Here is a 12,907-nt window from a genome sequence, read left to right on the forward strand (position 1 = left end):
TTTATATTATCTCAGACATTGATTTATGAGCCAAGGGGTGGGGGTAGAGTATCCTTGATGTAATCATTTGAAAGTTAATAAAGTTATTATCATAGCAGATATCGCTCCTATTTGAAATGACTTAGCCTTACACATGCCCAAGCTTACAGTGATGTACCCTAAGTCAGTGTTATAAAATGGCAGATTTTCTTTTTTTTTAAATACGTTTATTGAGTTATCACTTGTGACATAGGAAAATGTACATTTATATAAAAGCAATCAAACTGTATTATATATGGCAGATTTTCTTAGGAACAATTCAGAGCATACTAGTATAGATGGAAGACTTGAGTGCCAATATAGGTAAGGAATACTCTAAAATGGATATCACGATATTAAAACCCAGATATCGGTAAACAATGCAGATGGCACAAGACTTCATCCGTTCCTGACTTGCTTCAAATAACATGGTTAAAATTTGATAGAATTAACCATTATAATAATATTCCAGAGCCAGACCTCAAGTGGTGGTTTCTGTCCTTTTAAATAAAATTAGGTTATCTGCATACTGTGTGTGGCCATGAGGAATGGTAGGACCGGATAAGATACTGTGGAGTAAACTTCTGAAGTACTACTTTCCTTAACATGGTGGGTGCTTTAAGACCAATAACTGTTTACTTGACCTATATGGAAAGTTACACTTACTCCAGGTATGATGGATATACCAGTGAAATGGTGAAGGGTACAACCAATCCACACCCAAGGTGTTGGGGACAAAATCAGCAAATTCATTTTTTTTAATGTAATGTGAGGACAAGGAACAGAGCTGGAGGGCTTTTGGATCTGTTGCTTATGAGTGCCAGTTAGGAGAACATACTTTTTTTCCTCTGACACAGAGTGTGAGGGCATATGACATTACGTTTTTTTAATATATATTGTTAAGGATATGATAGGGTAGGGCTTTATGACATAGAACTGCTCCTCCTTGGCCGAAGCACCCAATCAGAGAAACGTTGAGAGAGCAGGGATCTATCCTGGATACCAGAGTTACATATAACAATTTTTTTTTTTTTGCTCTTTAAACAAAGAGCTGGAGAGGTGGGGTGCCATATCGGAAAATGACACTTGGAGCTAGAACAACCAGATGCACTTCTGGTTGCACTGTAGTATGGCAGGGGTCATTCAGCCTCTAGCATGGCTGGGCAATAACTACCCAGTTTTGCATCACTACTTCTCATTGCTGTCCAGTAGTTCTTAATGTAACAACTACGATCTGTATTTGCACACAGAAGGTTGCTCAATGACTTATGGAATGTGCCAGTGAAACATTCAGGGCAGCTTTCTAGGTATGGCAGGATGCTCAGGCTCTTAGCCCATACTATTAGAGGCAGCTGTGTCCTGGATACGGTAGGTAATCAGAAGGTAACACTACCAATGTGCAAAAAGTATTACTTAACTAAGCAAAAGCCTCCTCTTTGGTTTAAAGATCTAGCATATTCTGGAGAAATATGTTAATTTCTGCCCTTAAAATATGCACTGGTAAAAATGCATTACCCACTTGCATACACATAGCTTCTCATACAATATCGATTCTTGTACACTTTGTTACATGTGTATACTGTTTTGCCTTATTATATTGCTGTTGGCTCAGGTCATTGCTGAAAACTGTCCATGGAGCAGTCCACCTACCTTGTCCATTCTTTTTCTCTCCCCCACCATTCCTAATCACCATCTAGCCTCTGCCAGTACTACTCCTTTTTTCCCCATCACAGGACAAAGAGTTGTTTGTGGCCTCATTATCATCCAGGCAGCAGTGAACAGCATTTCCTTTTTCTGGCCTAACACTTCCCTTCTGCTACATGAAGGCAGCCACACAGACAAAGCTTAGCTTAGCCAGACACATGTCCCTGGTCAATAATACTACATGCAGTGGACCTCTGTCTTAAGGAGGTGTTCACACTGCAGCACGCTGGAGCATCTTCCTTCTCCCAGGACAGGTGAGCCAAAGACAGGTGCTCAGTCCCATCTTCTCCTGCCTGCTTTTTTAAAAGCCCAGGCCAGTACTCAGTTACTGGTTGTTCAGCTGATATACAAGATCTCCATCACTGTACACCTCATAAATAGTGTGCTACTCCTTTACCAGTCAGACGTCATGGGGCAAAATTCTTGTTGTCATCATTTTCTTCTCAAATTAACTTATGAGAAGCAAGTCCTATTTTCCCCAGCATTTCTATTAAAGGCATTATCTTTGATCCATAGTATACAGAGACAGCACTCAGCCAAGACATACCTGGGTCATTTTTTCTCTGTTAGCTTTGGGGTTCAGTGGTGCTTCTGTGAGCAAAACAGGATGCTCTTCTGGGGCAACGCGGAGCTCATTGTAGAAAGAATGGTGCCAAATCTGTGAGAGGAAACAACCAAAAGTTACATCTGATCCATAGAAACTTTGAATATTTTATCTACAGTGATGCAACTAAAGGCAGTAAAGTAGTTCTTATTAAAAGATACTAGAAACATAGTTGCAGTGATGTGTACCTGGTATTCCACAGCCAAACACCAAGGTTGTAAGAGTGATGAGTGGGGACAGACAGCTCAGTAAAGGCCATCATCATGTTTTTATAATTTTTTTTTTGCCTTATAATCATCCTCTTAATCATCAAGCCCAGTCCCAAACTGACCTTTTCATTTTTTCACGGCATCTAAACATCCAAAGACCCTGTAAAAGGGAGGGAAGTCTCTATCTTGACTGGCAGGCACAGTTTGCTTTGTTAGGTTACATATGGGTCTGTAGCCTTGGCATGCCTGCTATGCCTATTTAGAGGAGATGTGATCCTTCACAGACTCACCTTCCCAAATCCACGTAGCAAACACCTCAAGTTTAGCCCAGAGCTATCAGTGCAGTGGCAGATCATGTAACAGCCCTAGCCCTAGAATAAGTCAGCTAATATCAGCCACTCATTCCTACCCCCACCCCCAACCAGCTTCTGTAGTGCTTGGATGGTTAGGTTATCCTAGGGCATTGGCATCATAGCAAGGACTTTATCTCTATGGGCTATGGAGCCAATACCCCATCGTACGTCTGGGTCTACTTTAGGATGTAGGGATGGTGAGACATAAGCCATCAGTGTAAAACAACTGAACAAATCCATTTCATGCCATACATCAGAACTGACACTACTGCATGTAGTATGCAACTTCCTATTGCATGCAATACTAAGGTGATTCTCATCTTGACCAAATTAGCAGAGCAGCAAGATTATTCAGACAGTGTCACTAAATATATTTCACATATACTTAACTTTTATTGCCATATTAATTGGTGTTTATTAGGCACAACTTGAAGCCTGACAGAAGGCTACAATGCCCCCTCTATCATTTTCTGCAAGTGTGAATCCCTGTAAGTTATTCATCATCTCATTTCCATCACTCCATCTTAGCAACCAGGGATCAAGGTGGCATCTGCAAACAAAGGGTTACTTTCTCTTTCCACGATCCACATTGAATAGAAGATATCTACTCTGAGTAGAGTCACACCAGCACAATTTTATTCATATTCCACCCTTATTCTCAATATGTATTCTTCAGTGAGATGTGCTTTCTTGGTCTGACAAACTCATTTTCTGCCCATCAGTATCTTGCTCCATCAGTTAGCAATGAAGTAAGTAATTTCCTTTACAGCTGCTTATGCTGTCTTTATAGTATATTATGATGCAGCAATAGTGACATGTGAAATAACAATGAAAAACAGTTGTCCTTGCAAAAATGCTTGTCAGTATCTTCTTTAAGATTTCCAAATCTCACATTTGCCAGTGTATATAGCATGCTTATTTGATTTCAGTCCTGGACTGAGGTCACAGAAGGTTACATAGCAATCACACAGTCTAATAATTAGGTAAGTTAGAAGGTTTGTCAGTAGCAAGATACTGATTGCAAGTCAAAGTTGTAATTCAGTAGGGCAGTATTTTACAAGGGCAGAAAAGGTGAATTTGCCACATGCTGTCTCTCGCCCTGTAGCAGATATTTTAGTTAAGAGTTTAAAATAAAAAAATGTTACCTTTTCCATGTCATCCCAGTTTGTGATAATTCCATGTTCAATGGGATACTTCAGGGTAAGAATTCCTCTTTTACTCTGGGCTTCATCCCCTACATAGCTGTCCTTCTGACCCATGCCAACCATAACACCCTAATTGGAAAAAGATATAAAAAGTTACATAAATGCAAGTTCAAGCTTTGTTTCATTCTGAAATTGTTCTAAGAAAGTAACATATTTTCTGTTTTTAAACCATTTAGAAGAAATTTAACCTGCAGGTGTCTTCATGTAACAGACTATTTAAAACTAACTTCAGCTGGAAATGTTTATCAAAATTGCTAAACTAAATCTACATAGCAATAAAAACTGTAAGTACAAAAATCACTTTCTAATTGTGTCTGTATTAACCAAAGGTGATGTTTTGCCAGAAGTACCTGGTTGTTGTTATCTGAAATACAATCTATACATCAACACATCTTTCAAAGACAAGTTCAGGAAATGTAACCAGAGGCTTAATGCCATTAACATCCACATCCCGATTTCTTAAATCAAGATGGATGAACACCAAGGCAACAGTAATGAAGCCACATAGCAGCAAAATGTGAATATCATGTTCAGAGAGAAGTGAGTGAGCTTCTGATTACAAAGAAAATATATTGGAACGAGAAGCTGTTTTAGAAATGTCATTGAGATGACAGCCAGACAAACTACAGATTTTAAAGTAATGGGTAAGGCAATGATGAGAGATATAAGTCTGTCTCACTGATTTTAAAGCGGCTGCATCTTTTAGGTTAGCTGAATTTTTTCATTTGAAACTTTTCAACCCATAGTTTTATTTTTTTTATAATAATCAGTGCTACCTATCTAGTGATAATAAGCGTGTTAGTTTAGGAACATTGAGGTTATTTTAAATTTTTAAATTTTAACACAAAGTAACAAGTCATATATATGTCATTGTTACATAGTTTATTTATATATTTATTTACTGTTAACTGGGTAGGTGAATTGATCTCTTAACCATTTCCATCCATGATCCAAGTTCTCACAGTGTCTGTTCAGATAGCATATGTTTACGGAGTAATATATAATAGAACAAAAAACGCCAGGGATTGGCGAACACCACACCAGGAAACTGGAAACAGTGCTGGAGACAACGTTGATTTATTAGTTAAACACAAAACGGAGGTTAAGCGCTTTCTTCAGTATAAAACTGCCTTCATCAGAACAACAAATGCTGGAATTCATCACCTTATATACAAACACCCCACAAGAAAAACCCGCCTTTTACATCAATTAATCAATTATACCATTAAATTCAAAATTTGTGTAACAACCTTATACTGACGAAATATCTATAACATTTCACATAAAATACATAAAACCATACATATTAGAAAACTCATGCCTCAAAGTATCCACATTACAAGATAAAATGTTTTGTGAACTGTTGTATAAAAAATAATAAAATTAATCAGGAATACATAAAAATCCAGTATACTACAGTATTCTCTAAAATGCATCCACTAACACTGACTGCTTGGACATTGTATCTATCATCAAGCACAAGTATAGATTGTTTGTGTATCTCCTAACTACTTTGTTACTAGTCCGTATGCACTGGCCCTGCAGAACTGGGTACTATACTAATTCATATCTACTAATGACAATATTTACTGTGGTTATTTAATTTATAATGTGTATTTCAAAACTAAAGAAATTCAAAATGTGAACATATGATATAATAATACTTATTAAAAATGTATACGTACAATAGATAAAGCTACACAATTGTTCTAAATCCTGACAAGTGGCTTTGTTGGAATCACCTCATTAAGGCCTGGAGGGGTAGCTGCATCTAACTTGATCTGCCATCTGATCTCCCTTTCCCCCACTACTGCCTTAATATTGCCACCACGTGGGTTTGGAATAACCACTTCCAGGATGGCAAATTTGAACACCTTACATTGTGGGTTGTTGATTAGGTGTCTTGACAAAGCATTGTTAACGTCACAGTAATATATAAGTTATGTCATGCATTCCACAATCAGTATTACAGAACAGTATATGAGTCATGATTGTTTGTTTGTGTCTTTCGGCTTTTCCCAGTTAGGGGTCGCCACAGCGGAACTCCAGTCCGCTAATGATTGGCAGTTGATTTTTACGTACCGACTTGCCAGGCCTGACGCCCAACCTTCAACGAAGGTACGCCTATTCACGCATGTCTCCACGCAGAAGCTCTAGCTGAGAATCGAACTGGACAGCGTCTTACTATGAGGCGACAATGCTACCGCAGCACCACCACCGCAGGTTGATAAACATACAAAAATCAATAAATGTATCTAAGATTTTGCTCTCAGTTTATTACACACACATTCAGCAGCTTTTCTTTGAAACTATTATTTTTCTCATCTCATGCTTAGCCAGCAATATTACCTTTTCCTTTCTACTGAACTTTATTTCACTGAAAATAAATGCATACATGAAAATACAAGTCTGACTATATTTTCAGGCCTATTATTCTGCCTTAATGTACCATAGTTAACTCAGTAAGGATACCCTCAGTCTAACACTTATATTAACTCCTCTGTGGGGTGAACATAGAGTGCCACTTGGCTTTTAGAGTTCATGGCTATGAGTATGGTGGCTCAGAGTTTAAGGGATTTAAGTAAAGGTACAGTGATGTAGGGAGAGAGGAGTACATTTGGAAGATGAGTGAGGCTGGCAATAAAAGGTTCTAATACTGAGATACAGGGTAAGGCACTCTATATATATATATATATATATATATATATATATATATATATATATATATATATGTGTGTGTGTGTGTATGTATAGGGTCCCTATTATTAGTGAATGCACTGAAATGTGAACGCTGTTTAGTCGAACGTCATTACACGAAATGGCAAAATACCGAAATCACAGGACAGCGATTTTTTTTCCTAGGGGGAAAAATCGCTGGGCTGTTTTCAGGACTTTGCCATTTATCCACTGTGGTGTGATCTTGGAGTTGGTATATTTAAGTAGGGGGGTGTGGGGGTGAAGCCCCCACTTTATTTTGTGTTTTGATTTTTTTTTTTTTAACGGATCAGCGATTTTTTTTCCCTGGGAAAAAAATCGCTGATCCATGTGTTCGACATTTTGGGTTTTCAGGGATTGTGGGTCGATTATATAGCATTTACAATTCTGTGCATTCGGTAATATAATATATACTCTATGTGTATATATATATATATATATATATATATATATATATATATATATATATGTTTGTGTGTATGTATATATATACATATATATGTTTGTGTGTATGTATATATATATATATATATATATATATATATATATATATATAAATATATATATATATATATATATATATATATATATATATGTGTATATATAGTGTATGGGTGTGACTGTCTGTGTGAAAATATCAAGGATAAGTCATAACATCTCTGTTAGTGAGTGAAAGGACTCATGACTGAAAGAAGGTAGTCAAGGGGACCTGCATGAAACCATTAATGTCAATAATATATATATTCACTGGCTTGATTTATCCTTTCTGCAGAATTGAGAATGTGGGCAGCTATCAAGAAAGATGCGAGTCTATAGCATTGCAGGTAGAAGTGCTATTTGAAGAAATAAAATATGCAATCAAACTAGCATAAGGAGTAGAGAAAGACAGAGGAAAATGCTAGAAGTAGCAAGGGACAGGGTGATAGGCAAGAGCAATAAATCATGTTAAATAGAGTGAAAAGCAGTAGGAAAAGTCAGAGATCCAAACAAGCCAGGAAAGGTAATAACCCGAAGGACAGGAACACTATATAAATGTTGCAATATTATGAGAAGGGCAGGGATGAGTATATAATAGATTTTCTGGACTTTCTATAGCCAAGGAGTTTAACAGGTTGACAAACTCATGGTTCCCTCTTATGGCCAGCAGGGAAGAGAGACCACAACATAGGTTACAGGGGTACAGAGGGTAAGCAAAGCCAACTAAATCATTGTTGGCAGGGGGTACTATGGTTGAGGATCAACCCTCAAATTCCATACAATGCCATAGTTGGGTATGCAGACAGGCAGTGGAGAGAAGACAGCTTTAAATCCTAAGGCAAATGCAGCTGGGGAACAGCAAGTTTTACAAGACATAATGATATTAGAGGGCATATCCTACAGTCAGTTAAAAAGAAAAGCTGGAGGTGGGGAGATATGTAAACAAATTTGACCTGCACATAGATTCTTAGGTTATTAGCTGTGGATCATTTGAAGTCTAGTCAAGCAAACCCCACTACATGCTGCCCCTTCCCATAAGGGTTTGGGGAGGTCAGTCAAGGGTATATTTGCAATTTCTCATTTATCCTGATTCTGAGTGGAGTACCTTCTACACAGTAGGTACTAGGGTGTTCCTGTTTTTCAAAGGTCACCATACTGCACTTTTTAATTTAGCCTTAGACCATGGTCCTGGCACTATATGTTTGTGCTAGATGGACCTTCTTTAAGAATTTGAGAGTCCTCTGAGGAGTTTGTGATAGCTGCAAGTCTGTTGTTCTCTGAGTAGAGCTCCTTGGCATCAGCTTTGACATCAGAGAAATAGATACCGAATAGGAGCAGCTTGACAGCAGTGCTCTGTGGGACACCATGGATAATGAGCATTTTGGTGGAGGGAGTTGGAATGCTATCAATACTGATTTGATGGTTTCTATCTGTGAGTCAGTTTGCTGTTCAATGAATAATGTATGGATTTATGTTTAGTTTGACTGGTTTATTAGCTATGCTCAAGTGTGGATTAGTGTTAAAAGCCTTGGCCAGATCAAGATACACTGTATGAACAGATTTTCCCTTGTCCACAGTCTTAATGACTTTTTTTTTCAAAATCCACTAGGTTAAGCAGGCAGTATCTACCCTTCCCAAACCCAGGCTGGTTTTGGTCTAGGGATTTTAGGCTCTTAATATCTGTGTTTATAGAAGCCGCGGTGGTGCAGCGGTAGTGTTGTCACCTCACAGTAAGAGGTTTGCCCGTTCGATTCTCGGCTGGAGCACCTTCTGTGTGGAGTCTGCATGTCCTCCCTGTGGTCGAGTGGCATTCAAAAGACGTGCATAAATGGGCTTGCCTTCGGTGAAGGTTGGGCGTCTAGCTGGCACCTCGGCACCGTAAAAATCTACTGCCAATTATTAGCGGACCGGAGTTCCGCTGTGGCAACCCCTAACCGGGAAGAGCCGAAAGAAGAAGAATATCTGTGTTTATAAAGTCCATAATGGTATGTTCCATTGTCTTGTAGAAGACTAGTAAGGCTTATTGGTCTGTAGTTGCTAGGATAAGTGGTAGAGCTGCCCTTATGAATGGGAGAGAATCATAGCTACATAGATTTTTAGTAATAACACAGTTGTTAATATTTTCAGGGAAGAAGAAGAGTGCTAGGGAGGGTGAAATCTTGTTTATACTTGTAGCATTAAACAGGTCCACTTTTAAGTTATATTGATCTGTTTGGTTAGGCTGGTTGGTGTAGAAGACTGACATTGACTTAAAAAGACATAATGAGATAAATAAAGATTTAGCCATTACAGAAAAGCCAGGGGGTGAGCAGAGCAATTTGGACTGCTGGCTATCTCCTTCCTTGCAAACATATACTGGACATCCCTTTAATGACTCAGACAATTGTTTAAGTCAATATTTTTCTTTATATTGCAGCATCATTTTCAGTAAAGGTAGTATGCCATTCAAGACAAAATTAACTGCATACAAGCCTGAGATACATATTCAGAGAGCTCTGCCATGTATCTCTTCATATAATTCCTCAACTCCCTCCACTGGCTAACTCTGTAACTTTGAGCAAGTTACTTAACCAGATGCCACTCCTGGGCTGATTGAGAAAAAGGCCTATTGCGATCACTGCTCTAACTGGGAAATAAACACAAATAAAAATAATAAAATAAATAAATAAAACAATCCAAGAATGTGTGTCTCAAATTGTTGGTAGGTACATGAACAATGACCATGTCATATCTGTAACCAAACCAGAAGCCAAATAAACAGTGAAAACTGTTTATTGGAACACAGCAACAGAAACAAAAAGTTTTAGCATCAGGACATCATCAGAACAATGAACCAGCCCATTCAATCAGTATAAATAGTAATTAAAACCACCACTTGACTCTAAACTCATTAATTAAGCAAATACTAATAAAAACTGTGAACAATCCATTCTAAGATAAAAACTATTTAAATAAAAATACTAAAAGTTCAAGTACAGTCACATTAACATTCTAAACTTTTTAGAAATAAAATAGGTGAAATGGAGCAAGTGTCATTTAGTCCTGGCTCCACTAGGGAATTTAGCTTGAGCTGTCATTTCAGTTCCCTCACAAGTAAATGTTCTTCCACAATTCTACACCTATCATCCCTCTTAAGCTGTTCTATGACAAAATACCCAAATTTGCGTCCAGATTTTTTTTGGATATGTCTAAACAAAGCATTCGTGTTTTTTTTATTTTTAATATCTCTTTCATGTTTGCATATTCTTTCTCTCACCCGTCTAATAGTTTTGCCTATGTAATAGGCAGAACAATCCAAACAGCAGGCAGCATAAATAGTCCATTTGGTGTTACAGTTCTATTTCTCCTTAATGAGAACCTTAAACCCATTAAGAAAAAACTGACAGCCTACTAATATATGAGGACAGGCTCTACAACATCCACACTTGAACATACCTTGGGTGCCAGATGAAATACAATCCCTACTATGTGTTCTCTCCAATAACTGTTTAAAACAAAGGTCCTTCCTTCTTCTTCTTTTGGCTTTTCCTGGTTAGGGGTCGCCACAGTGGATCACCTGTCCGCTCATGATTGACAGTGGAGTTTTACGGTGTCGAGTTGCCAGCCCGGCACCCAACCTTCCACAGAAGGCACACACATGCACGCACTCACACCTAGGGCCAATTTTTAAAGTATCCAATCCACCTACAGCATGTCTTTGGGATGTGGGAGGAAACTGGAGCACCCGGAGGAAACCCACGTGACCACAGAGAGGACATGCAGACTCCACACAGAAGGCACCCCAGCTGAGAATCGAACCAGAGAACCTCTTGCTGTGAGGTGACAACGCAAAACAAATGTCCTTCCTATAAACCACAATTGGTTTATCACCTAATAATTCACACAATTGGGGGTTGGCAGATATAAGTAGCCAATTATTTCTCACTGTTTGTACAATTTCATGACTATCCAAAGAAAAGGTACAAATAAACAACCTATTGTACTTATTTCCATCACACACCTGAATTTCACTTGCGGTAGCATCAGAGCCCACACCCAGGTTCCCAGTGACACTATCTTGAACTCCCCTGTTATTATGATATAACAAAGGGAAGTAAAATTCACTTTTCCTCTTACTTGCCACTTCATCAAATGTAGGTTTTAAAAATTCCATGGGATACCCCTGCTTAGTAAACATTTCAAAAAGAATCCGACATTCATCCTCAAAAGCCTCATCCTCAGAAATCATTCTGGCAAGCCTAACCAACTGGCCTTTTACCACTGATTTCTTCTAGCAATGAGGATGGTGGCTTTCAAAATGTAAATAGCTATTAGAAAAGGTTGAAAAATATTAGATACTAGACACTTCTTTCTCAAATCCTTAGTAATAGTCACGTCCAAATAAGAAATACTTAAATCACTATACCCATGAACAAATCTTAAAAATGACATTGTGGAATTACTGTATTGGAAAAAGCTGTTAAGTCTTTCTTCACTATCTTTCCAGACAATAAAAATACCATCCAGAAAGCAGGTGTAAAAAGCAAACCCAGAGCAAAATGGGGAATTAAACACAAAATGTTTTTCCCAGAAGCTCATAACTAGATTTGCAAAACTGGGGGATATTTTTGCAGAGATAGGTATTTTGTCCCAAGATTGTATTAACACTATCAGTGCCCTCATGGAATTGGTCTTGTTAAACAATTTTTTGTTCTTTGAGGGACAACTGTTTAGACAAGTCAAGGGTGTAGCAATGGGGGCAGCATGTGCCCCCGGTTTTGCAAATGGTTTGGTTACTAGTCTGTGAGGTGAGAAGTACATGCCATATCTGTATTTGGGGTGAATGGGCTTGAGTGCCCTATTAATGATGGACCATACTACCTGAGAGGCAGTTCACTGCTATACTCTTCCTGCCCATTCTGACTGTAACCTCAAAGTTCACCTGGTTCAATTGCCGTGTGATACTTGCTATGTCCTGTTTGTAAGTCATGCAACTGTCCATCATAAAAAAACAGCACTGGCAAAAAATACCCATAAATACACAAAATCATACCCAGAGGCTCTAAATAAAAACCTGCAAAAGCATCAGAGACCTCCAAAGCAGACACCCAAAGAACCTGCACTTCCCGTCACAAACTAGACAACACATAAAACACAAAATCAGTGTACCGCACAATCACAGCCCTTAAGGCGAAATAACATACCTAACACACTAGTAATAGGTGACACTCTAGTCAAGCACACTGACGTCCCACTCATTAGGCTGGACAAGCAGAAGGTTACTGTTAGCTGCCTGTCGGGAGCCAGAATCCGCCACATAACACAAGCACTCAGGTCACTCCAGAACAAGTACAAATATGACTCTGTCATTGTTCATGTTGGTGTGAATGACCTGAGACGTACCTCCCTGGACTACATGGAAAGAGACATGGAAGAGCTCTCTGATCATGTAGCCCAGGCTGGTATGACCCTGACCCTGAGTAGCATCCTGCTCTCACCAAGAATGATACCTCAGTATAAAGAAAAAATGATCAATTTCAACAATTGGCTAAGCTTCTGGTGTAATGATTCAAAGGGGATCCAGTGTCTGTCAGCCTGGGACGACATGCTAGACAAGCCACGTTGCTTCACAAGAGACGGCTT

General features: G+C 38.6%; 1 protein-coding gene across 3 annotated transcripts in view; it reads right to left on the minus strand.

Annotated features, from left to right (window-relative positions):
• The window catches only part of LOC122811089 (actin, aortic smooth muscle-like), a 534,944-nt gene that overhangs the window by 437,027 nt on the left and 85,010 nt on the right, over positions 1-12,907 (minus strand). For all 3 annotated transcript variants that reach the window (XM_044082666.1, XM_044082668.1, XM_044082667.1), the window contains exons 3-4: positions 4,034-4,162; positions 2,270-2,380 (exon numbers count right to left, since the gene is read on the minus strand). In XM_044082666.1, coding sequence (XP_043938601.1) covers positions 2,270-2,380; positions 4,034-4,162 — 240 coding nt within the window. The remainder of the gene's footprint in view (positions 1-2,269; positions 2,381-4,033; positions 4,163-12,907) is intronic.

The sequence above is a fragment of the Protopterus annectens genome, chromosome 9.part0, assembly GCF_019279795.1.
Source record: "Protopterus annectens isolate FY-2018-M chromosome 9.part0, PAN1.0, whole genome shotgun sequence".
Taxonomy (NCBI): Eukaryota; Metazoa; Chordata; order Ceratodontiformes; family Protopteridae; genus Protopterus; species Protopterus annectens.